This window comes from Hemitrygon akajei, chromosome 24 (genome assembly GCF_048418815.1).
Source record: "Hemitrygon akajei chromosome 24, sHemAka1.3, whole genome shotgun sequence".
Classification (NCBI taxonomy): Eukaryota; Metazoa; Chordata; class Chondrichthyes; order Myliobatiformes; family Dasyatidae; genus Hemitrygon; species Hemitrygon akajei.
Genome location: NC_133147.1, coordinates 18436786 through 18463840, shown reverse-complemented (window position 1 = coordinate 18463840; position 27055 = coordinate 18436786). Strand labels below are relative to the sequence as shown.

General features: G+C 39.7%; 1 protein-coding gene across 3 annotated transcripts in view; it reads left to right on the top strand.

The window, feature by feature from the left end:
* The window catches only part of ppp1r8a (protein phosphatase 1, regulatory subunit 8a), a 46056-nt gene extending 25262 nt beyond the window's left edge, over window positions 1–20794 (top strand). For 2 of the 3 annotated variants that reach the window (XM_073028471.1, XM_073028470.1), the window contains 5 exons: window positions 675–828; window positions 7690–7907; window positions 8737–8881; window positions 10128–10192; window positions 18052–20794. In XM_073028471.1, the coding sequence (XP_072884572.1) occupies window positions 675–828; window positions 7690–7907; window positions 8737–8881; window positions 10128–10192; window positions 18052–18411 (942 nt within the window). In that variant the 3' untranslated portion in view covers window positions 18412–20794. Of the gene's footprint in view, window positions 1–189; window positions 356–674; window positions 829–7689; window positions 7908–8736; window positions 8882–10127; window positions 10193–18051 lie in introns of all 3 variants that reach the window. The other variant, XM_073028472.1, reaches the window with a different exon arrangement.
* Window positions 20795–27055: the final 6261 nt, after the last annotated feature.

The window sequence follows — 27055 nt, the reverse complement described above, 5'->3', positions numbered from 1 at the left end:
TCTTGGCTTTGGAAAGTCACAATTTATGCATCATTCATCTGAATTGGATTGTTGACCTTCAGCTAAAAGGTGAGTAGCTGGGTTTTGCATTTTGATTTGATTAATTTTGGTATTTCTAACTTAACCTGAATGTAGTTTTAAATGCATTTAGTCATTTCAGTAAAACATGTAGGCCTTCTGACACTACAGGTTGTCAGGCCCTCAGAGGTCAGCAGACAGGACCTTGGTTTCCTCCCTCTGCAGCCTACTTGCTGCTTGTGGCCTGCCGTGTCTTGCTGAACAGACAAATGCTAGCAGCTGAGCATCTGCTGAAGGTACCTGCAACTGTCAGGATCCCAGGAGACGTGAAGATAAGGTGTGGGTCAAGTTTCAAAATTTCAAAGTGCATTTAATATCGGAGTATGTATACAGTGTCCAACCTGAAATTCGTCCTCTTCACAGATATCCACGAAACAAAAAAAAACCATAGAACGATAGAAACATTGAAGCCTCGAAATCCTTGCCTACTAAACTTTTTTTTAAAAAATTATATATAATAGTCTAATTTACAGCCTGAACAAATAAAACTAAGTTTACCATGTACTGTAATCTTTGTGAGCAGATCTGGGAGGGTTAAACACAAAAAAAAGTTTAAATATCTCAAATTTTAACATGCATTGTTACTTTTCTTGCAGAAACTCATCATTGATGAGAAAAAATATTACCTCTTTGGAAGGAATCCTGACATATGTGATTTTACCATTGACCACCAGTCCTGTTCAAGAATCCACGCTGCATTAGTCTATCACAAACATTTGAAGAGAGTTTTCATCATAGATCTGAACAGTAGTAAGTGTTATATGAAATTATGTTGTGGAAAATGTTTGTAGTGTTTACCTTTAAAGAACTCTAGAATTCACAATTTAGAGGCTGCATTACAGCATAGAGGTAAATTTGAGTAATATGCATACTAAGATCACACAAATTAAGCTTTAAACCATACGGTAATCCAGCATCCTATTATGCTAGCTTTTGTCTACATTTGAAAAATCAGAACAATGTTTGTTCCCCTCCCCAGTTCAGTTGAATTGTTCTCCAATCTTGGCTATCTATTTGTGTCACCTTACGAGGAGACATCATCAGTGCCCTGTACATTTGTGGCGTGTCCTCCGAATGCTTGGCCTTTATATTCTTATCAATCTGCTGATTGGCCATCATTACAGAAACTCAATTGTGATGTAGCGAGGGGGTCTCGTCGCTGATTGGTTGTGTGGTACACCACGCGTTATGTTCTGTAATTTTGTGCCCGCATTGGCTTGTAAGTAGGATCAAGGTCTTCGTGTTTGTTTACAGAGTTGTTTGTGGAAAATCATGCTTCTAGGAATTCTCTTGCATGCCGCATGTTCACTTGCGCTATGACTTTTCGCTGGTGCCCAGTCAAATTTGTGCCCCTCTCTATCTTCACGGGTAGAGACTAGGGAGAGTCGGTCATGCTGCCTCACAGCCAGTTGATGTACGTAGACCTCGTGGATAGTATTCCACAAATGAACAGCACATTGTTGATGTCTCCTTGTACGGTGATGAAATGTTTGCAAATAGATTGCTAAAATCAAGAAACAACTCAACCCAACCATCAACCATTCAAACTGCACAGTTCTTTCCAACCATATAACAGTGTCAGTAGTATCTACAGTTGGAGCCTCTCTCAGTGCTATAGCACCCAAGTAGAATGAGATTATGTATGACCTTAACACACTAGCAAATGATAAGTAATTAATTGAACTACAAAACTCATAAGACATCATTATTCACAGGGACAAAATTTACGGTGCCATGAGGAAGGAGTAAAGATGTGGTTTTAATAAAATAGGCCAGTGAAAATCTTTATAAGAATCCTCAGCCATTAATTAAAGCTTCTGAATTGCCACTAGATTTTTTCAAATCTTGACACCTGTCTCTGGTAAGATGACCCTTTGTCAAGATATTGTGGATTTACTGTTAATAATTTTGAACCTTTATTTGTTAGGAACAGGATAAGATTTTATGTTTGTGGAATAACTTACAAGAAATATTTTTAAGTGCTGCCCACAAGTGGTTAAGCATGATTGCTAGGACAAAGGAAATGTTTTGCAGATTCAGATTTGTGTTTTTACTACTTTGAAGACCACATATCTAGATTATATGTTTTTTTTCTGCCTGCAACACAGTGTTCCTTTAAAATGTCCCTTCAAGCTTAAAAGATATGAAGAAATTTTACACAATCTTACCACCTCCATCTTGCATCATCATCATTAAGTGCCGTGCTGTATGACAGGCGATCATGGTCTATCCATGACCGTGATTGTTTTGGGCAAATTTTTCCAGAAAAGTAGCTTGCCATTGCCACCTTCTGGGCAGTGTCTTTACAAGACAGGTTTAGAGATTGCCTGGTGTCGGTGGTCGCATAACCAGGACTTGTGGTATGCGCCAGCTGCTCATACGACCATCCACTACCTGCTCCCATGGTTTCACGTGACCCTGATCAGGGTGCTAAGCAGGTGCTACACCTTGCCCAAAGGTGATCTGCAGGCTAGCAGAGAGGAGTGCCTTACACCTCCTATGGCAGAGATGTATCTCCACCACACCACCTTAATACTCCCTGATGCATAATGATTGTTGCTCTAACCATTAGTTTCCACTTTATAATCTTTTCAAGTGCTGCTTTGAAATATTTTGTGCAGATCATAGCATTTGCTGGAACAATACATCTTTTGAAACAAGAAATCAATGAACCACAGATGCATTTTCCAACATCTGCAGACCCAGTAGTTCCTTTTGCTCAGCCCTATACATTCAAACCCTTAAAACACATGTTCATTCCAACAGGCAAACAGCTCAAGTACATTCAGAGGACAATTTTAGTGTTTCAGTATGGGTCGATGATAATTTAGAAAGGAAAATTTAGCATGTTCATATCATTTTGAACAGTTACGTCTTGAAACTAGAGGTGTGTGATATTTAAAATATAGTGTTAGTTATGATTTTAGGAAAGAATTTGCATCAAAGGTGATCAGAAATACTCCAGTGAATGTGTTGTCTGGTCATGCTGTTTTACCTGCTTTATATAATTGCCACTGTACAATCATTTTACTATTAGTTCTCCTTGCTGTCCCTGAGTATCTGGCAGTAACCATCCTTCTCCACATCATCATCATTATATGTCGTGTCATAAAACGTAGGCCTTCATGGTCTTCCATCTGTCTTTAATCTGAGAATTTCTAATAAGTGCTTCAAAACTTTTGCCTGTCCATCCCTTGATGTAACTCATGAATGTCATGCACTGTCAATTGCGTCCTTTCCTTCCCTCAATTTTTCCTGTCACTGCCAGATGCTCGAGCTTCCCTTTCCTCAGCACATGTCCCGGAAATTCCAGCTGTCATTACCTGATTGATGATGTCAGCTGTCTTCTTATTCCAACTTTTTGCAACACTTCCTTATTTGTTACTCTGTCCTTCCACAATATTTTCAAAATTCTTCTCAAAAAACATATCTTGCTTTTATATTGTGCAACATTTCCTTCCATGTACTGGTTCAAAAATTCCATCTCATAATCCAAAGTCAGCTGCAGCTGCCCTCAAATTGTAAAATTTGACAGACAGACAGACATACTTTATTGATCCCAAGGGAAATTGGGTTTCGTTACAGCCGCACCAACCAAGTGTAATGTAGAAATATAGCAATATAAAACCATAAATAAATAATAATAAGTTAATCATGCCAAGTGGAAGTAAGTCCAGGACCAGCCTATTGGCTCAGGGTGTCTGACACTCCGAGGGAGGAGTTGTAAAGTTTGATGGCCACAGGCAGGAATGACTTCCGATGTCGCTCAGTGTTACATCTCGGTGGAATGAGTCTCTGGCTGAATGTACTCCTGTGCCTAACCAGTGCATTATGGAGTGGATGGGAGTCATTGTCCAAAATGGCATGCAACTTGGACAGCATCCTCTTTTCAGACACCACCGTCAGAGAGTCCAGTTCCACCCCAACAACATCACTGGCCTTACGAGTGAGTTTGTTGATTCTGTTGGTGTCTGCTATTCTCAGCCTGCTGCCCCAGCACACAACAGCAAACATGATAGCACTGGCCACCACAGACTCGTAGAACATCCTCAGCATCGTCCAGCAGATGTTAAAGGACCTCAGTCTCCTCAGGAAGTAGAGACGGCTCTGACCCTTCTTATAGACAGCCTCAGTGTTCTTTGACCAGTCCAGTTTATTGTCCATTCGTATCTCCAGGTATTTGTAATCCTCCACCATGTCCACACTGACCCCTTGGATGGAAACAGTGGTCACCGGTGCCTTAGCCCTTCTCAGGTCCACCACCAGCTCCTTAGTCTTTTTCACATTAAGCTGCAGATGATTCTGCTCGCACCATGTGACAAAGTTTCCCACCGTAGCCCTGTACTCAGCCTCATCTCCCTTGCTGATGCATCCAACTATGGCAGAGTCATCAGAAAACTTCTGAAGATGGCAAGACTCTGTACAGTAGTTGAAGTCCGAGGTGTAGATGGTAAAGAGAAAGGGAGACAGGACAGTCCCCTGTGGAGCCCCAGTGCTGCTGACCACTCTGTCTGACACACAGTGTTGCAAGTGCACATACTGTGGTCTGCCAGTCAGGTAATCAATAATCCATGACACCAGGGAAGCATCCACCTGCATCACTGTCAGCTTCTCACCCAGCAGAGCAGGGCGGATAGTGTTGAACGCACTGGAGAAGTCAAAAAACATGACCCTCACAGGTGGGAATTTGTGGGGAATGTTGTCCTGTCGTTGCTTTTACTGCACTTTTTTGTAATACAGCCTTGACCACTAAGTCTTTTTTTCCCCCTAGCTGATGTATGTGTATTTGGTAATTGCATTTGCATAAGATGTAGAAATCTTAGGTTAGACAATATTTAGAGTATGTGTACAGTTCTGGTCACCACATTAGAGGAAGAAGTGCAGGAGAAATTCATTAAAATGTTTCATATATTTGAGAATTTGAGCTATAAGGAAAGGTCAGAAAAAAATCAGATTATTTTCTCTGCAACATTGGAGGTGGATGGGGTGATGGATATAAAATTGAGGGTATAGGTTTAAGTGATCAATCTTTTTCCTAGAGTAAAAATCTCAAATATTCAAGGTTGTAGCTTTAAAGTTAGGAGGGAAAGATTAAGGAAGGTATGTGGAGCAGGTTTTTTTTAAGCAGCAACTGGTAGGTGTCTGGTGATTGTGGCATTATGGTGGGCCATAGGGTCTGCTCCTGCGCCGTACTGTTAAGCTTGTGATGGCCAAAGCAAACCAAAACAATTACTGCTGCTGGAGCCCCCATGGTTTTGTTATACTTGCATGACATGGCCTCTTTCCTGTGATGATTGCTCCAAAAGTCGAGGATAAGCATTCAATCCTTTACTAAAAATTAGCAAACATACAATCTTAGGGGTCTGTATTGGGACCACTACTTTTCACATTGATTGTCAGTGATTTAGATAATGGAATTGATGGCTTTGTGGCAAAGTTTGCAGATTATACGAAGATAGGTAGAGGGGTAGGTATTGCAGCAGGACAAATTGGAAGAATGGGCAAAAAAGTGGCAGATGGAATACGGTGTTGGGAAATGTGTGATAACGCATTTTGGTAAAAGTAATAATAGTGCAGACTATTATCTAAATGGGGAGAAAATTCAAACATCAGGGGTGCAAGGGGATTTAGGAGTCCTCGTGCAAGATTTCCATGAGATTAATTTACAGGTTGAATCTATGGTAAAGAAGGCAAATGCAATGTTGGCATTTATTTCAAGGGGAATAGAATATAAAAGCGAGGAGATAATGCTGAGGCTTTATAAGGCACTAGTCAGCCTGCACTTGGAGTATTGTCAATGGTTTTGAGCCCCATAACTCAAAAAGGATGTATTGTCATTGGAGAGAGTCCAGAGGAGGTTCACGAGGATGATTTCGGGAATGAAGGGGTTAACATATTAAGCGGCGTTTGGCGGCTGTGGGCCTGTACTCCCTGGAATTTAGAAGAATGCAGGGGGATCTCATTGAAACCTACTGAATGTTGACGGGACTAGGTAGGATGTGGATGTGGAGATGATGTTTCCTGTGATGGGGGTATCCAGAACTAGAGGACACAGCCTCAAAAATGAGGAGCAACCTTTTAGAACAGGTAAGGAGGAACTTTTTCAGGCAGAGATTAGTGTATCTGTGGAATGCTCTGCCACAGACTATGGTGGAGGCCAAGTCTGTGGGTATATTTAAGGCAGAAGTTGATCGCTTCCTGATTGGTCAGGGCATCAAAGGATATGGCAAGAAGGCAGAGTGTCTGGGGTTGAGTATGATCTGGGATTAACCATGACGAAATGGCAGAGCAGACTCGATGGGCTGAATGACTTAATTCTGCTCCTCTGTCTTATAGTCGCATCTAAGCGATGAAACTTAAGTGCAAGCTAAGTGGAATTAAGCATTACTGAGCGGTCAGTAAAAGATATGACATCCAGCAGCCCCAGCTACTACAGACTGTAAAGAACAAAGCATGAAGACGTAACTTATTCCCTTCGCTTTAACCACACTCCCACTCATGTGTCTAGTTACCACAAAAAACACACAACACAGAATACAGTGCAGATAGAGAACAGATACCTGGCTCATAACTAGGGAGGCACAGTGGTAAATTCTGCTGGATAAATAGTGAAAACAAATTATTGTATTTATTGAAAAGGTTTTTAATTTTTTAAACTAACTACAGAGGATTCTGGTTAATTGGGACACAGTATGTTTTGTCCCAATTAAGTGGCTGCCGAAGTTTCATGGAAATAGTTAAAAAGGTATATAAGAAATACAAACTGATTAACAAATTATGCATTTAAATGAAAGAACTAATTAAAATACTACAAATACTACTATAAAAATGTGTATTAGTACCTAATACTTATCGACAGAAGAATTCAACTGTGTCATGTTCTTTTGACTGTAATGAACAAAATCAGCACAGACACCATGTGTAGATAACAGACTGCCTTCATACAATGCTGTTGATGATTGCACCCTCCATATCTTCATTTTCATTGTAACATTCAAGATGGTTGTCGGTATCTTCACATTCTTAGCAGTTCCTAACTTGTTGAAATAGTGAAGTCGTTTCATTTTCACCACTGGCTGTTTATGGCATCTCCCAAGTCTGAATGCTTGAAATTGCAGTGAGCAAAACCATTCTGAATTGTCTACTGCTATTTCTCATCAACATCAGTGACAAAAATCACTGATTTTTGAAGACAATCACACGTCACTGACGCTATTTAAAAACTTCACTTGAAGTATAGTGTTGTGTCTTAACAGCCGCACAAGTCCACTCAACTGATGCTAGTTAGAAGCTGTTCGGCAACAGTCTCCTGTCCCGAATAAGCGAAGGGAATCTTGGCTGTTTTCTCAATTAGTTTTTGTTCTTTAGGATTTATATCAAGTAAGTGGCTGCCCTGATTTACTGATGGCCCAATTAACCGGAATCCACTGTATTACCTAAATGGAATGAGTTGTATCATCTTTTTCTCTTCCCCTTTCCAACCCTCCTTTCCTACCTAATAACAAAAATAGGCTACAAAATAATTTGCTTCAAAGTGATTTGGCATTTGACCAATCAAATTTATTTCTGCATCAAGAACTAAATAGGTTTGCATATGCACTTATGTTGCAGCTCACGGTACATATCTGGGGCGCATTCGTTTAGAACCCCACAAACCCCAGCAAGTTCCCATAGACTCCACGCTGTCATTTGGAGCCTCAACACGAGCGTACACACTACGCGAAAAACCACAGACAATGCCCTCCGCGGTAAAGGGTGATGAAAATGCTGTGGAAGATGATGAACTAAAGGGCTTGTTGGGTTTGCCTGAAGAGGAAACGGAACTTGATGTGAGTCCTGATTCAATGTTTCTTCTGCTGAGCGGTATTGATTAGTACTAGTTAAAGGAAATAAATCAGTTTTCAAATCCATATAGTTATATTATTCAATGCCATCAATGGATTCTTATTGATTTGGGTACAAAGTTATTTAATTGTATGCATGCCTGGTGACCATGACTTAATAAGGTAATATAATGCTCTATGTAATGTGGACATAAAGAACTACAACTTCTTAAGCAATAATTTCAAATTATAGCAAAATGGCATGCAGTTCCCAAAGTTTAGTCTACCTCTCTCTGTTGGAATATTAGAAAAAATTCATGTTGGTTTATCAGTTAGATTTCTGCATTGCTTAAGGGTTATTTTCTGACAGTAGTATTGGTACACATTTAGTAATCTATGAGTTTCAATTGATGCTTCTGTCAGTTTTAAGTTATTGGTTATTGAAATTTAAAGAAATAATTTCTAAATTAGAATGACTGTTTACTCCACTACGTGCTGAGCTGAGGCTGTGAGTCTGCTCCGGGCTTCGTGTCTACAGGCTCCGTGACATTTACTCTGCTGTGTGCTGAATTGAGGCTGAGGCTGTGGGCCTTCTCCAGCTGCTCTCTGGGCTTCATGTCGGCAGGCTTACTTCCATTCTAACTGCTATTTGCTTACTTTTATTGTTTGCGTGATTATTTTTCTCTCTGTCACTCTGCACATTGGGTTTTTTCCAGGTTTTTTTATGGGTTCTTGTTTTGTGGCTGCCTGTAAGGAGATGAATCTCAAGGCTGTATAATGTATACATGCTTTGATAATAAATTTACTTCGAACTTGAACTTTTTTCTTAACTTAGAATCTGACAGAATTCAATACAGCTCATAACAAAAGAATATCAACGCTGACAATTGAAGAGGGGAATTTGGAAATACAGAGACCAAAACGTAAAAGGAAAAGCTTCAGGGTGTCATTCAGTGACGATGAAGAAATAATAAACCCAGGTATTCCCATCTTTTACTTTCTCCATTTCTGTCACATGAAATAACATACACGTTGGGTATTTGACATACAAAGTACACAGCTTAGACGATCGTGCCAACTGTGGGCTTGTGGACTACTCCAGCTTGATATTGTTGTGAAGATGCCCTCAACTAGCAAAATGTATTATCTTGGATATCTTCAGCAAGACATGAAGCAACTTGATGTTTTTATATTAAATTTGTGAGGTAGTGCATAGTATATGCAGAAGTATCACTGTTTACATTGTTAATGTCAAGTTCATTTTACTTCTTCACCTAATGCAATCAAAACATTCCTTTCTAAATCACTTAATCATTCCTCCTTTCACCTCAATTTGTCCTTTTGGTAGTTTGCTTCACATTCTAAACATTCTGGCCAAAAGTTCAGAATTCCTTAGTTGATCTATCAATGACTTTTTGATCGTGGCTAGTAGATCTGAACTCTCTCAAGCTTCACTTGCCTAGAGAAAAGAGCAGCAGTCTGCTTCCTGCACTTTCCTCTGTTCTTTCATCATCCCATGTAAAATTTCCTTTTAACTTTCTCCTTTAACTTGATATCCTTTTTAGATATGATAACCACAAATTATACACAATGCATTGTGGTGTAAAATGTGATTCTAAATATTTTTCTGCAATTCATCTATACATCTCCAGAGAAAATTGTACTTGCGTGGTGTTTTTGTGATGTGGTCATATTAACCACAATTTGCATATGGTCCTATTTTTTCCGACTAAAGTACTGTACCATTGTCATTCAACTTAATTTAATGATTTTGTATTTTGTTTCACATCTTCATTATTGGTTATAGCTGTCACTTGTAAAGGTTTCATTTATATTTATGATTCCTAGATCTAAATAATTTGTTGCTATGGCATATGCATATAGCTAATATGCCTTACACACAGGGTTATTGTCTAGAAGTGGCATTTTGTGAAATGCACATTTGTCAATACAGTAAACTAATCAGCTTTAACATTTTAATACCGATCTGATGTAGAGGAAAATGTAACATTATAAGCTGTTAATTCTTGAAGCACGTTTTCAATAAGTTTGTATTCATGTCAATGATCCTCAACGCCTTCTGGACAAACTGGCATTTTTGTGACTAAAGTGACTACAAGAGGAAATTGTGAAGCCCCTTTAGAGTGATCCTAAATTGGTCAAGTTTTTTTTCTTCAAATGTCTTAAACTAATAAATTTTCTTTCCTATCCTCATCCCTTTTGCAGAGGATGTTGATCCTTCAGTTGGTCGCTTCAGAAACATGGTTCAAACAGCTGTAGTTCCACTCAAGGTAAATCAGCCAATGAATGCATGGTTTGTTGTAAGTTTTGTCAGACAGCAATGAGTTTATAAATTAACTCACTGTTTCTGATTAGTTATGATAAAGTTGACCCTGCTGATCAATATCCATTTGTACACCCAAGCTTGCTTGCTTGGTCTTTAGCTCCTAGTGGAGCATCAGCCAACAATGTCCTCTCATCTCCATCGTCCTCTGAGGTCGGTTCATCAATGTTTCTGTCATCCATTATATCCATTGCACAGGGGATTGGCCTATACACCGTCACTAGAGCTCTGCACATTTCCACCTCTCATGACGGGGACGAAAGGTTGGACTTTGAGAGGCCTCATAGCTGTAGTTGTGTTCATTTTTTTTATAGCATGGAACAAAAAAGAGCACGGCACAAGAACAGGCCATTCGACCCATAGTGTTGTACTGAATCAGCTAAAAAGGAAATCAAAAGCACCCAAACACTAATCCCTCCTATCTTCACATTATCCATATCCTTACATCCATGTGTCTATCCAAAAAGCCTCTAATGTATTTGCCCCTACCACCATTCCAGGCATCCACCACTCTGAGTAAAAAAAACTTAGCTCTCATATCCCCCTTGAACCTCACCCCTTTCATCTTCACTGCATGCCCTCTGGTGTTAGACATTTCAGCCCTGGGAAACAGATACTCTCTGTCCACTATATGTATGCCTCTCATAATCTTGTAAACCTCCACCAAATCTGCCCTCAGCCTCCACTGCTCCAGAGAAAACAAACCAAGTTTATCCAGCCTCCCGTGATAGTAAACCAGGCTGCATCCTGGTAAACCTCTTCTGCACCCTCTCCAAAGCCTCAACGTCCAGCAGTACTCCAGGTGTGGCCTAACCAGAGTTTTATAAAGTTGCAACATAACCTCTTGACTTTTGAATTCGATTCCTCAACTAATAAAAGCAAGCATTCCATAGGCCTTCTTAACCACCTTATTGACCTGTGTAGACACTTTAAAGAACCTATGAACTTGGATCCCAAGATCTCTCTGCTCAACAACACTGTTAAGGACCTTGCCTTTAACAATGTACTGTCTCCCTGCATTTGCTCTACCAGAGTGCAACACCTCACATTTATCTGGGTTAAACTCCATCTGCCTTTTCTCTGCCCATACCTGCAACTGATCTATATCGCACTGTATTCTTTGCCAGTTTTCTACACTGTCCCCAACTCCACCAATCTTGGTATCATCCGCAAACTTACTAACCCACCCATCTACATTTTCATCCAGGTCATTTATATGCATCACAAACAGCGGAGGTCCCAGGACAGATCCCTGCAGAAAACCACTAATTACAGACCTCCAGCTTGAACAAGTCCCTTCAACCACTACCCTCTGTCTTCTATGCGCAAGCCAGTTCTGAATCCAAACAGCCAATCCGCTGCAGATCCCATGCAACTTAATCTTCTGGATTAACGTCCCTTGAAGGATTTTGTCAAACGCCTTACTGAAGTCCATCTAGACAATATCCACTGCCCTACCCTCATCAATCTCTCTCTCACCTTGTCAAAAACTCGATCCATTTGGAAGGCATGACCTGCCATGCACAAAGCCATGCTGGCTCTCCTTAATTAGGTCATGGGTTTCCAAATGCTCACGTCCTATCCCTGAGAATTTTCTCCAGCAGTTTCCCTACAACTGACGTGGGACTCGCCAGATTTTCCCTGTATGCCTCTTAAATAGAGGTACAGGGTTAACCTTTCGCCAGTCTTACAAGACCTCGCCTGCAGCTAGAGAGGACTAAAAGATAGTGGTCAAGGGCCCAGCAATCTTGTCTCTTGCCTCCTAAGGAGGCTCAACACCACGTCCTGCTTGACCTCTAAACTCCCTAGACGTATTTATGAAGTCAGCACTGATCTCTTTGTCCTCCATATCGTTTTCCTTGGTAAGTACTGAAGCAAAGTTCTCATTAAATACCTCACTCACATTCTCTGCATCCAAGCAAATGTTACCCTTGAGCGGTCCCACCCTTTCCCTAGTTATTATTTTACCCTTGATGTATGTATAGAATGGTTTAGGATTCACTTTAATCCTACTTGCCAGGGGTAGGATTAAGGATCATGGTCCCTCCCGGCTTTCCTAATTCCCTTCTTTGATTCTTTTTTTAGGTTCTTTATACTCCTCATACCTTGATTGATCCTGACTTCCGAAACTTCACATACTTTCCCTTTTACTTCTAGACTAAATTCATCGCCTCTCTGGCCATCCAAGATTCTCTTATCTTTCTATCCCTGTCCTAACAGGAACATACCTTTCCTATACTCTGCAGTTGATCTTTAAACATGTTTGATGTGGACGTGCCAGAGAAAAGGTGTTCCCAATTAGTAATTCTTAGTTCCTACCCAAGGCCCTCGTAATTTGCCCTACTCCAATTTAAAACTCTCCCACAAGGACCATACCTATCCTTATATGTAGCTATTCTGAAACATAAGGAGTTGTGGTTCCTGTTCCCTAGCTGTTAAGCCCATCGGCCAGACTCATTACCCAACACCCGGTCTAGTATGGCTTCTCCTGTCATTGGACCGTCCACATATTAATTCACAAAGACCTGCTGGATACACTTAACAAATTCAGCCCCATCTAAACCCTTTGCACTAAGAAGGTCCCAGTGTATATTAAGGAAGTTGAAATTCTGCCACCCACCCTCTTCCCCCCCCCCCCCCCATGACAACAACACAACAACCCTGTTATTTTTGCACATTTCCTTAATCTGTTTCTCAATGTACTGGAGGCTATTAGGGATCTGTAGTACAATCCCATCAATGTGATTGCACCCTTGGACTCAGTGTCTGACCCCTCCATTGTGTCTCCCCTGAGTGCAGCTATGATACTGCCCCGAATGATAGTGCAACTCCACCCCCTCTTTTACCTCCTCTTGTATGCACCTCTCATACAATCTCTTCTCCCTCCTGCCGTCTGGGAAAAGACTCCGAAGCATTTGGGCTCTTACGACCAGACTATATAACAGTTTCTTCCCCCAAGCTATCAGACTCCTCAATACCCGAAGCCTGGACTGACACCTTGCCCTACTGTCCTGTTAGTTATTTATTGTAATATCTGCACTGTTTTCGTGCATTTTATGCAGTCCAGTGTAGGTCTGTAGTCTAGTATAGCTTTCTCTGTTTTTTTTATTACATAGTTCAGTCTAGTTTTTTGTACTGTGTCATGTAAACCATGGTCCTGAAAAACATTGTCTCATTTTAACTATGCACTGTACCAGCAGTTATGGTCGAAATGACAATAAAAGTTGACTTGACTTTTCTAAAACTTTAAAAACCTGGTACATTAATCACCATTTCTAGCCCTCTCTCAACCAAGCTTCAGTAATGGGTACAACATTGTAGTTCCATGTACTGATCCATGCGCTAAGTTCACCATTACCCATAATACACTTTGCATTAAAACAAACACACTTTAAACTCTCCGAACCATCGTACCTGTTACTTTGATTTCATCCACCTTGACGTCTACCTTCTGGTCCGGTCTTTACTGACCTGAAGCTCCAGTTCCCAGCCCCCTTCAAAGCTGGTTTAAAATCTTCCAAGTAGCATCAGCTAACCTCCCAGCCAGAATATTGGTTCCCCTCCAGTTCAGGTGCAATCCATCTCTCTTGTACAGGTCACTCCTTCCCTAAAAAAGATACCAATGATCCAAAAACTTGAAACCCTGTCCCGTGTACCATCTCCGTAGCTACTCATTCATTTGTGCTGTCCCCTGATTTCTACCTGCACTAATCCGTGGCATAGGGAGTAATCCAGAGATTACAACCTTAGAGGTCCTTCTCTTCAGCCTCTTTCTTAACTCTATATGCTCACTGTGTCAGTCATCCTCTTTTCTGCCTATGTCGTGGGTGCCAATATGCACCACAACCTCCGGCTGCTCCCCCTCCCCCTTGAGAATATCCTGTAGCTGCTCGGAGTCTCTTTTGCAGCCACAGAACTCTTTCTGTCCTCCTAACTATTGAGTCCCCTATAACTACCACTTTGCCTGACTTTACCCGTTCTTGTCGAGCCTCAGATCAGAGCCAGCCTGGCAGCTGCTGCGGCCATAATCTGATGGGTCCTCCTCCAAGCAGCATCCAAAGGGGTATACTTGTTGCTGAAGGGAGTGGCCACACAGGAACCCTGCACTGACTTCTTAATCCCTTTACCTCTCCGGATGGTCACCCTTCTACTGTCCGAAGCCTGTACTTTGCATGTCACCACCTCTTCAAAAGTCTCGTCCTTAAATCTTCAGCCTCCGAATGATCCTTTCTTTTTCTTTTTATTCAAGATTTACAGAGTGCAACACATAACACATGTGCAACTTGTGTACATTCATATATTGTGATAAAATTGATCGAAATGTTATAGCATAACACATAAAGGTATACCACTCTGTAATCAAAAATTTAAAGATGTCATCCATCATAAAAGAAATTTTTTATATAAAAAAAAGTCAACCACCTATCAACTACCAAAGAAAAAAGCTGATGGATGATAATGGATAATTAGAAAAAAAAACATATTCACTTAAGAAGAGAAGATAAAAATATACATAAAAGTCTGTGCACTGTTAAACTTCATAAATTGGAAAAGTAATTTAGGAAAGGTCCCCAAGTATAATAAAAAGATTGTTTTGAATTTAAGACTGAGCAGCGGATCTTTTCTAAATTTAAATAAGACATAATATCACGTAGCCATTGAAGATGTGTAGGAGGGTTAGACTCCTTCCATTTAAGCAAGATTGCTCTTCTTGCTAAAAGAGAGGGAAAAACTAAAACTAGGTTAGGAGTATTTAAAGTTATATCTTCATTTGCAGTAATACCAAACAAGGCAGTAAGGGGATTTGAGTCAAATTGGACCCTAAAAAGTTGAGAGAAGGTATGAAATACTTCCCGCCAAAACTTTTCAATTGTAGGGCAAAACCAAAACATATGAATTAAAGAGGCATCAGCAGAGTTGCATTTATTACAAAGTGGAGAAACATTCGGGTAAAAACTGGAGAGTTTCTGTTTAGAAATGTAAGCTCTATGAACCACTTTAAATTGTAGAAGAGAATGACGAGCACAGAAAGATGATTTATTAACCCGTATAAGAATTTTATTCCATCTATCATCAGAAATCTGACAAATTAGGTCATCCTCCCAAACTTTTTTTCTTTTATCTAAAAAGTCTTGTCTAGAATCAACAAGTTATAGATACCGGTAATAGAACCATTAACAAAAGGTTTTAAATTTAAAAGATCATCCAGTAAATTTTTATCAGGACCTATAGGAAAAGTAGCTAATTGGAAACGTAGAAAATCTCTAATTTGAAGGTATCTGTAAAAATGTGTTTTTGGGAGTGCAAATTTATTTGACAACTGGTCAAATGAAGCAAGAGATCCTGAGATAAACAGGTCCCAAAAACACTTAATACCTAGTTCATCCCAATCTTTAAAGAATTTATCAGTCATGGAAGGGATAAAAAAAAATTAAGGAGAATGGGAGATGATAATGAAAAATTCGCTAAATCTGCAGATTTCCTCGTGTTTGCTCTTTAAATTATGTTATCTGTTGTTTTATTTGCTGAAAAAGAAGAGTATGATCCAAGAAGAGAGACAATAGAGGAATTTTTTATAGAATTAACTTCTAAGGAGACCCATGATGGGCAATCTTTACGATAAATATAATAGGACCAGAAAGTAATATTCCTTATATTGGCAGCCCAATAGTAAAACCTAAAATTGGGTAGGGCTAGTCCACCCATCTCTTTATTTCTTCATAAGTAAACTTTACTTAAACGAGCTTGTTTATTATTCCAAATATAAGAGGTTAAAATTGAATCTAAAGAATCAAAGTACGTCTTAGGAATAAAAATAGGTAAAGCCTGAAAAAGATATAAAAATTTAGGAAGAATCTTCATTTTAATCGAATTAATTCGGCCAATTAGGGATAAAGAAAGAGGGAACCATTTAGAAAGCATCTTTTTCACAAAATTCAATAAGGGGTTTGAGTTTTCTTTGAATAAATTCTTGAATTTTTTAGTAATTGTTACACCTAGATATGTAAATTGACTTGTAACAACTTTGAACGGAAATTTGGCATTTGATGACATTAGGTCATTTAAAGGAAATAGCTCACTTTTATGTAGGTTCAGCTTATATCCTGAAAAAGAACTAAACTGGGAGATTAAAGAAAGAACCAAAGGCAAAGAAGTTTCAGTGTTAGAGATAAAAAGTTAAATATCATCAGCGTATAATGAAGTTTTATGAGACATACCTTCCCTTAGTATACCAGAAATGTCCTTAGATTCTCGAAGTGCTATTGCTAAGGGTTCTATAGCTAAAGCAAAAAGTAAAGGACTAAGAGGACAACCTTGTCTAGTTCCCCGCTGTAACTTAAAGGGCTTAGAAATTTGGGAGTTAGTAATAACCTGAGCGTTAGGAGACAAGTAGATTAATTTAACCCAATGAATAAAATTAGGCCCAAAATTAAACTTTTCTAAGGTCTTAAAAAGATAATTCCACTCAATCCTATCAAAGGCTTTTTCTGCATCTAAGGATAATATACACTGATATTTTTTTGGATGGTGAATATATCACATTCAATAACCGACGTATATTAAAATGTGAGTAATGATTTTTAATAAATCCTGTCTGGTCATGTGATATAATAGATGGTACGAATGATCCTGAATACATCCAACTCCAGTTTCAACCCCTTGACCCGGTCAGTCAGGTGCTAAAGTTGGGTGCGTTTCCGCAGATGTAGTCATTAGGGAAACCGTCGGGTATCCCGTATTCCCACATTTGACAGGAGGAGCATTCCATCTTGACTATACCAAAGAAGAAAAAGGGTTGCCTCTTAACTGTGCCTTCGCCTGTTAAGCCAAAGCTTAACTCTGACAATGGCTGCTCTGCTTGAGCCTGCCCTCCTTTTATTTGCAGCTGAGGTTAGGCCTCTGACGCCAACACTTTTCGTGACTGTCCTTCCCCAAATCTGCACCTTTATCCTCTCTCCTCACCTCTGTAGGGCTCTGTCACCAAAACACTGTTCTCTCACCTGAGAAAAGTTACTATATTTAGATTGTATAATTAACTAGAATTGTAAAATACTGTCAACAACACACACAAAATGCTGGTGGAACACAGCAGGCCAGGCAGCATCTATAGGGAGAAGCGCTGTCGATGTTTCAGACCGAGACCCTTCGTCAGGACTAACCAAAAGGAAAGATAGTAAGAGATTTGAAAGTAGTGGGGGGAGGGGGAAATGCGAAATGATAGGAGAAGACCGGAGGTGGGTGGGATGAAGCTAAGAGCTGGAAAGGTGATTGGCGAAAGTGATACAGAGCTGGAGAAGGGAAAGGATCATGGGACGGGAGGCCTCAGGAGAAAGAAAGGAGGTGGGGGGGAGCACCAGAGGGAGATGGAGAACAGGCAAACAACTAAATATGTCAGGGATGGGGTAAGGAGGGGCATTAACGGAAGTTAGAGAAGTCAATGTTCATGCCATCAGGTTGGAGGCTACCCAGCCGGTATATAAGGTGTTGTTCCTCCAACCTGAGTTTGGATTCATTTTGACAGTAGAGGAGGCCATGGATAGACATATCAGAATGCTGTTGTATTTTTGGAACACCTATAAATAAGTACGTATTACATCGTTCCTTGAGGTACCAAATGTTACTTATTAAACTGCTTGCTCTTTAAGCATCAGTAAGTTAATGCTTTTCCTTATTCACATCATTGTCACATAACTAATTGTTTAACCACAGTAGTTAGCCTTCCTATTATCATGATTTCTTCAGTACTGTGAAATATCGTTTTGAAATTTATCAAAGGCTAATTATGTTTTCTTTTGAAACTTACAGAAGAAGAAGACAGAAAGCCCCAGTTCACTGGGTTTGGAAGATGGAGTTGCTAGGCGTATACAGAATTTCCCATTCAATGCTGGTTTATATGGTGGCCTCCCTCCAACTAGTGGCGACTCTGCATCTCAGCTACACGGCAATACAATGGGCACGGCTATGATAGGAGGACTGCCTATGCCATTCCCAAATCCTGCTCCCGAAGTGGACTTGGCACCAGCTGTGGTACCAGCATCTGTGACTATAAACCCCGTTTCAAACCCAGGCGTGTTCAATGCAGAATCTGTTAATGAACCGAAGAAAAAGAAATATGCCAAGGAAGCTTGGCCTGGCAAGAAGCCTACTCCGTCATTGCTTATTTGATAACCAGTTTTTTTATATATAAAAATGAAATAAAGTCACCTAGGATTTAAGGACCAAGAGGGGCTTTCTTTTAATTTTGTTAATATGCCCAAAAATTTTTACAAGCTTTGTACAGATGTTTGTACATTTGTGTAATAGGTTTGGCCTTTCCAACATATACTGTTATTGCTTTTTACTTCTAACCTGTATTTCAGTGTAAAATACATTTGGCATTGCCACTTTGTTAGACTAAAGTCACATAAACTATTTTTCTGCCATGTGTGCTTTGTTTTCATGTCTAGGTTAGGGTAATAGATGAGGCGTTTCACTATTTTATAATTTGTTCTAAGTTTAGTTAAAAATAAGAGAAGTAAATAAGTAATGTTTCCTGTACACTGCAGAATTAGGTCATTGATTAACATTCAGACTACAAATTTTTTTTAGCTAATGTGACTGCTCTGGGGGAAAAACTGCAACACTCGAATAGCAAATTTACACTGTAGATGTAAGTTTGCAAGATGAATAAACTCTTCTCAGGTTTCCTGCCAGGTACAAGTATCAATTTTAACCAATGTTTCAATGACAGACTCTGCCATCATCACCTATTCAGCAGGAAGCCCGAGAGGAGTTTATTTGGCGTATACGCCAGGAAAGCACTAGATCCTTTTTCAAGTTTGCAAGATGTTGTACCATATCACACTATTTTCCCTTTTTAATGATTTTCTCTGGTTACTTGATACATCATAACTATTTTACACTATTCCAGCCTTGCCCATTTTAATCATGTGTGATTATATTTGAGAATGATGTGTACTAGTTGCAGAATGCTATTGACATTTAATAGCTGGAACGCTATTTTTCAAATCATTTTAAAGAAAAGTTCGGTCTAAAGACAGGTAATGTTTTATGGGCTTTGTAGTCTGTTTTTGTAAAGTGGGGCCATTGTACTTGTGTTTATTCTAAAGTGATCAATCATGAAATTAAAACTACTCGATTTTTTTTGGGAAACAAATTCCTCTGTAAAAATTACCTACATTGGTGTGTGCTGAATATGTAGTATTACCCACAGTTCTTTGTATTTAAAATATCTAAGCTGTCACCAATGTGCCTTTTGAGTTGAGAAATAGTGGGTTAATTTTGGAGTATTTACCTGCCCATCAACTTCTTTTGGTGCTCCTCCCCCCCTTCTCTTTCTTCCTTGGTCTTCTGTCCTCTCCTATCAGATTCCCCCTTCTCCAGCCCTTTATCTCTTTCACCAAACAACTTCCCAGCTCTTTGCTTCACGCCTTCCCCTTCTCCCGGTTTCACCTATCACCTGCCACCTTGTACAACTTCCTCCCTTCCCCCACCTTCTTACTCTGACCTCTCCCCTTCCTTTCCAGACCTGATGAAGGGTCTCTGCCTGAAATGTCGAATGTTTACTCTTTTCCGTAGAATCTGCCTGTCCTGCTGAGTTCCTCCAGCTTTTTGTGTGCATTTTTCTGGTGATTTGTGTAGCTGAGAAGTATGTTTTTTCCATTTTTTAAATTAACTTTTAAATATAGATAGTGGTTTAAAAATTGGTGTATGATGCCAAGAATTCAATCTAGGCCATCACTCCTGTGGTCAATGATACACTCCTAGAGATCGAATCTTTCCAATGAGACATTAAGCCAAGATGAAGCACTGCAGGTAAATGTAAGGGATCCCTCTGCATTATTCCAAGAAGGGATTGCAATTTCTATCATCCTGGCAGAATTTATCCCTTGAACATGATCTGGTCACTTAATTCATTGCACTGTGATGCTGACTCTCCGCAAATTGCCTTCTGCATTACTTCACAACAGCCACTTTGCTTCAGATTTGTACCATTGGTTGATTTGGTTATCCATGCTACATAAATGCAAGTTTCTTTACAAACTTAGTTTTAATAAATACACTGAAATCTCTTGCCTGTTACACAACTGATGTTTAGGGCAGCAATGTAGATCTTCCATCTCTGGTGGTGTTCCTTGTGTCCGTAACTTCCTCTCGGGTTTCTCTACTGTCATTCACCCAAGTCAGGAACGCTGTTGCACTCAGATGTAGCAGCGATTCTTGATTGCTGTTTCCATAACAATTTTGTTTTACCAGTCAGGGTTGTGGGCCCTGAGCTGAACCCCCGAACCTGGAGGATTGGCGGATTAGTTTTAATAAATTTACTGAAATAGAACTGCAGAACTATCAAGTCAGCCGGTTGAGTTAAATGATCAGTCACTTTTTGGAGATTGTTTTGTATTTAAAATAAGCCAGGATTGCCAAGACAGATGTTTAGAATTTATTTTGATTTTTCATTATCTTGAAATCTAATATCTTTGGAAAATAATCATTGTAGATTGAGACTGCAGCTGTTGTAAATGGACAATTAAAAAGATGGAATTATGAACTAGGTGTGTCAACATTAGTAGTGTGTTAATGTAAATGACTAGATTTTTGAATTGCTGTTTGGTTTTTGTGTATTGCCAACCTATTCATTTTTTAAATTTAACTATGACTTGCTCAGTGTTGCTGACATTCACTTCAGACCTCATGAGTCATTGGGCCGTTCATTCCTAATTAGAACATTAATTTAATTTAGAGTATATTATACTTTGTATCTTTCAGCTGTGGAATTTTATGAACTGTGACGAGAGGTTCCTGGTCAGTGAGGAAATGCTGAAATATATACCATTTCTCTTGTGAATAAAGAAACATGATGTTTGAGGCACATAATGGGATAAGAAGTCCTTACCCAGCATTTGGTTTTCAGAGTGGTAGTAATCATTTTTACTTTAAATTCAATTATGCTTTTAATAAAAGATGGATCCTGCATTATGAGAAATTGGGGGGGGGGAATATAAATAATCAGTAACCTATTGAACTAAAATATAGGACTGGTAATGATATTAATTTCTAAAATCCTGCACTGCAGGCCAATTGGAAAAGTTCTGAATATGCATTTTGGTTTGATATTCACATTGCTGTTTCTTTCAGAATCAGGTTTCATGTCACTGGCATCTGTCGTGAAATGTGTTGTCTTTGCGGCAGTGGTACATTGCAATGCATAATAATAGAGGGGAAAACTGAGTTACATTAAGTGCAAAAAAAAGAAATAAAAAAAGTAGTTTGTGATAATGGGCTCAATGTTCATTCAGAAATCAAATCAAGCTGTGCCTGAATCCTTGTGTGTGCACCTTCAGGCTTCTTTACCTCCTTCCTGATGGTAGCAAAGAGAAGAGAGCATGTCCTGGGTGGTGGGGGTCCTTAATGATGGACATTGCCTTTCTGAGGCACTGCTTCTTGAAGATGTCCTGGATACTACAGAAGCTAGTGCCCCCACCCCATACCAGACAGTGATGCAGCCAGTTAGCATGCTCTCCACATAGAAATCTGTAGAAATTTATGAGTTTTAGGTGACATTCCTCAACTGCTAATGTTGTGCCTTCTTTGTAGCTGCATTGATAAGTTGGGTTCCAATTAGCTCCTCAGAGATGTTGACGCCCATGAACTATTTATTTAGTAATATAGCAAAGAACAGATCCTTCAGCTGCTACTAGTGTATACACTTAATGTATGGAAATTGCTAGCGCACTTATTGTAGTATGCAATTCATTCAAGTACAGTTGGGGGATAAGACATTGCTAGTTGAGGATGAAAAAACGGAAGAGATAAAAACTTTATAGTGTAACTTTGGTTTTTCTCTGAACAATGTGCATTTGTTGGTATCTGCAATGCAAACCAAGAACCCAAGGATGTAGGAGTGGACCACTTGGCTTCTCAAGCCAGTCCTGCCATTCAATCTGAACTATCCCAGATCTTAATTCCTCTGTGCCCTCAATGTATCTACCTCCACTTTAAATACTTACAATTAGATTAGATTCAGCTTTATTGTCGTGCCGAGTACAGATACAAAGCCAATGAAATGCAATTAGCATCTAACCAGAAGTGCAAAAGAATAGTGTTATTTACAAAATAACTGTGAATAAAAAGTAAGTGCTACAGCACACAAATATAAAAGTACTGAGACAGTCCAATATGGGTGCAATACTGCTTTATGGTTCAACTTCAGGAGTTTTTCCAGTCTGAAGTTGAACCATAAAGTAACTCAATGGCAGAGGTTAGGCCACTGGGCTAAAGTGAAATATGCCAGCTTTCTCCCCGCTCTAAGTGTCTCTGAATTCAGTAGGTGTAGTGTTTTGAGAAGAAACAGCCTTGTGACTTTACCCAAATGTTGGAAGTCTGCATTACTAGTATCAAGGAAATACACAGCACATTAAATATTAAATCTAAGAATAGCTTGTAGAAGAACTTAGCCAGTCGAACACTAGTGGAAAAAGAAACCAGTTACCATTTCAGGCCGATGATCCTTCCTCGGAGCGGGAAGAAAATTGGAGAGTTTTATGTTCTCCAAGGAATATAGAGGCATTGACCCAGAATAAATAACATAATGAATAACATACTAAATGCATAATCTATTACCTGATTCCTTCCTGTGGTGACTGAATAGTGTATTTTGACAAAACTGTGAAAGGACATGTTATATCATTTTTTGCAAATCATTTATACAACCTCTAACACTGGATGCAAATACTTTTTTTAAAAAAACTACTTTGATAATCATTATTAGTGATAGCTGACAGATTGTTTCTTCACGTGTAATCTACTCACTGAACTCATATGCAAACTCAACTCGTTAGCTAGCTCTGCAGTGACTCAGCAGTGAAGAGGCCAGCTCTCATAAACTATATATGTCTAGGGTTGATATGATTTGAGGTTCAACCAAACACGAATGTCATGATATTCCAATTAAAGAAACCCCAATTTGAGCAAATGCTGTGTAAATACTGTCCATACACAATTATAAGCCAGCAAGACGTAACGTACACCACATAAAATTTGTAAAATAAAGTATATTTACCAATTTTGACTTTATTAAAGTTATTAAAAGAAAAAAATAAGGAGGAGCCCATGACAGTTAAACCGGTCTAAATGCACATGACTGTTGGAGCCCGTCTCTTCCAAATCTGGCTATAACTGTTAGATAGATAGATAGATACTTTATTCATCCCCATGGGGAAATTCAACTTTTTTCCAATGTCCCATACACTTGTTGTAGCAAAACTAGTTACATACAATACTTAACTCAGTAAAAAAATATGATATACATCTAAATCACTATCTCAAAAAGCATTAACTCACCATCTGTGTGAAAGCACCTGCCACAGTCTGAACTCCCTGTGAAGTCCATCTCGAACAACCTGGCTCTCTCCCAGGAGTTTTGTCCCTTCTTTTTGGAGCTATTCATCTGTACAAAGCACTTCATGCCACGGGACTCTCCTTTCCATGGCATCTACCCTTCTGACCCACTTTAAAAAAAACCCAAACCAAACTGCTGCTCATCACAAATCTCTCCCTCTAGGACTTTCTCCAGATCCCACCATCTTGATTAACTGTCGCAACATTCCTAAGCTGAACAGCAGGGTTTCTTTAGCCAAAACCAAAAATTTCTACCAGCAGGACACAGCTTTTGAAGAAAACTGCTAAAATGAAATACCTACAACATAGCAATAGAAATCTTAACCTGGTCTTAACATATTATTTGAAAGGACACTAGATCTCCACGGGTTGTGGCAGGGATCTGTTTCTGTGAACAGTTCATAACCAGGACAGTTGAAAACACGAATGGTCCCCAGGCAGCAGAAGATGCTTGCAGACCAAAAGCTGCAGCGAGCAAATTCATCCTGTCAGGTCTCCCAAATGCTCATGCAGGCTTTTCACAAGTTCAAGGCTCGAGGTACATCTGAGTATGTATGCAGTATACTACTGAAATTCATCTTCTCCAGGTAGCCATGAAACAAAGAAAACCATGGAAGCTGTTCAAAGTATTCATAATCTAGACAGGACCTGTGCCCTTTACTCAGCAGGCTTGTTTACAGCAAAGTTTTTATATTCTGGAGAGTGAGTCATGTAGTTATTTCTGTTTGTTCATCAGCTATGGTTTGAGTTTCAGTTAGAATGAGAGGTAATTTGCACAATAGGCAAATTGTTTTGTATCAACTGCCCACTGTACTTCACTGCACTGTACAGAGTCGACTGTACTTCCTTAGAAGGTTGGCGTCATTCAATGTCTGTAGTGAGATGCTGAAGATGTTCTATAGGTCAGTTGTGGAGAGCGCCCTCTTCTTTGTGGTGGCGTGTTGGGGAGGAAGCATTAAGAAGAGGGACGCCTCACGTCTTAATAAGCTGGTAAGGAAGGCGGGCTCTGTCGTGGGCAAAGTACTGGAGAGTTTAACATCGGTAGCTGAGCGAAGGGCGCTGAGTAGGCTACGGTCAATTATGGAAAACTCTGAACATCCTCTACATAGCACCATCCAGAGACAGAGAAGCAGTTTCAGCGACAGGTTGCTATCGATGCAATGCTCCTCAGACAGGATGAAGAGATCAATACTCCCCAATGCCATTAGGCTTTACAATTCAACCGCCAGGACTTAAGAACTTTTTAAAAGCTATTATTAATGCTTTTTGAGATAGTGATTTAGATGCATATCATATTTTTTACTGAGTTAAGTATTGTATGTAATTAGTTTTGCTACAACAAGTGTATGGAACATTGGAAAAAAAGTTGAATTTCCCCATGGGGATGAATGAAGTATCTATCTATCTATCTATCTATCTATCTATCTAAAGTATGTTGCCAGCCAAAAAAAATTTACATTAAAAAGTTCTAAAACTGTTAGTTCAATGACTCGATTTAATATCAGAGAATGTATACAGTATACAACCTGAAATTCTTTCTTGTTCCAAACATCCACGAAACAAAAAAAAATCCAAAGAATGAATGACAGAAACATGAGACTAGCAGAACAATTTAAGTGTTTAGTCTAAAGGTGAATAAAATTAATAAATTTGTAGTTTAAAATAATGGCTGGAAAGGTAAGCAATATTTACTTTTCTATGAGCTTGAGAGAAAGTGTCAGGATGTCAGAGTGAAGGAGTAGGATGCCACTGAAAACTTCACGTAAATGACCTGGGAGCATGCAGAAGCCCAGTGTAAATGGCAGATAGGGCACACCATGTCACCAACTGCACGCTCATGTATCCTATCGGATACCCCTACCCTGCTGTGGAAAAGTCTGTGGTCTGAAATATTGGCTCTATCAGTTACATTGGAACTGGAGTATAAGCAAGTCATCCTTGGACTTAAGGGCTCTGCAAAGTCCAAAGTAAATTAATGTTCAAAGTACATATATGTCACCATATACAACTCAGAGATTCATTTTCCTGCAGGCACACTCATAACAGAATCAGATAGATAGATAGATAGATACTTTATTCATCCCCATGGGGAAATTCAACTTTTTTCCAATGTCCCATACACTTGTTGTAGCAAAACTAATTACATACAATACTTAACTCAGTAAAAAATATGATATGCATCTAAATCACTATCTCAAAAAGCATTAATAATAGCTTTTAAAAAGTTCTTAAGTCCTGGCGGTTGAATTGTAAAGCCTAATGGCATTGGGGAGTATTGACCTCTTCATCCTGTCTGAGGAGCATTGCATCGATAGTAACCTGTCGCTGAAACTGCTTCTCTGTCTCTGGATGGTGCTATGTAGAGGATGTTCAGAGTTTTCCATAATTGACCGTAGCCTACTCAGCGCCCTTCGCTCAGCTACCGATGTTAAACTCTCCAGTACTTTGCCCACGACAGAGCCCGCCTTCCTTACCAGCTTATTAAGACGTGAGGCGTCCCTCTTCTTAATGCTTCCTCCCCAACACGCCACCACAAAGAAGAGGGCGCTCTCCACAACTGACCTATAGAACATCTTCAGCATCTCACTACAGACATTGAATGACGCCAACCTTCTAAGGAAGTACAGTCGACTCTGTACCTTCCTGAACAAGGCATCTGTGTTGGCAGTCCAGTCTAGCTTCTCGTCTAACTGTACTCCCAGATACTTGTAGGTCTTAACCTGCTCCACACATTCTCCATTAATGATCACTGGCTCCATATGAGACCTAGATCTCCTAAAGTCCACCACCATCTCCTTGGTCTTGGTGATATTGAGACGCAGGTAGTTTGAGTCGCACCATATCACAAAGTCCTGTATCAGTTTCCTATACTCCTCCTCCTGTTCATTCCTGACACACCCCACTATGGCCGTGTCATCAGCGAACTTCTGCACATGGCAGGACTCCGAGTTATATTGGAAGTCTGATGTGTACAGGGTGAACAGGACCAGAGAGAGTACGGTTCCCTGCAGCGCTCCTGTGCTGCTGACCACCGTGTCAGACCTACAGTCTCCCAACCGCACATACTGAGGTCTATTTGTCAAGTAGTCCACTATCCAATCCACCATGTGAGAGTCTACTCCCATCTCCGTTAGTTTGTGCCTTAAGATCTTGGGCTGGATGGTGTTAAAGGCACTAGAGAAGTCAAGGAATGTAATCCTCACAGCACAACTGACCCCATCTAGGTGAGAGAGTGATTTGTGCAGCAAATACGTGATAGCATCCTCCACTCCCACAATCAATGAAAGACCATACCAACAGAATGCACAAGCAGTGTGCAAATGCCAACAATGTTCAAATACAAAAAGCAACTAAGTAATAATAAATCAATAAGCAATAAATATTGAGAAGAGTCCGTGAAAGTGAGTCCTTA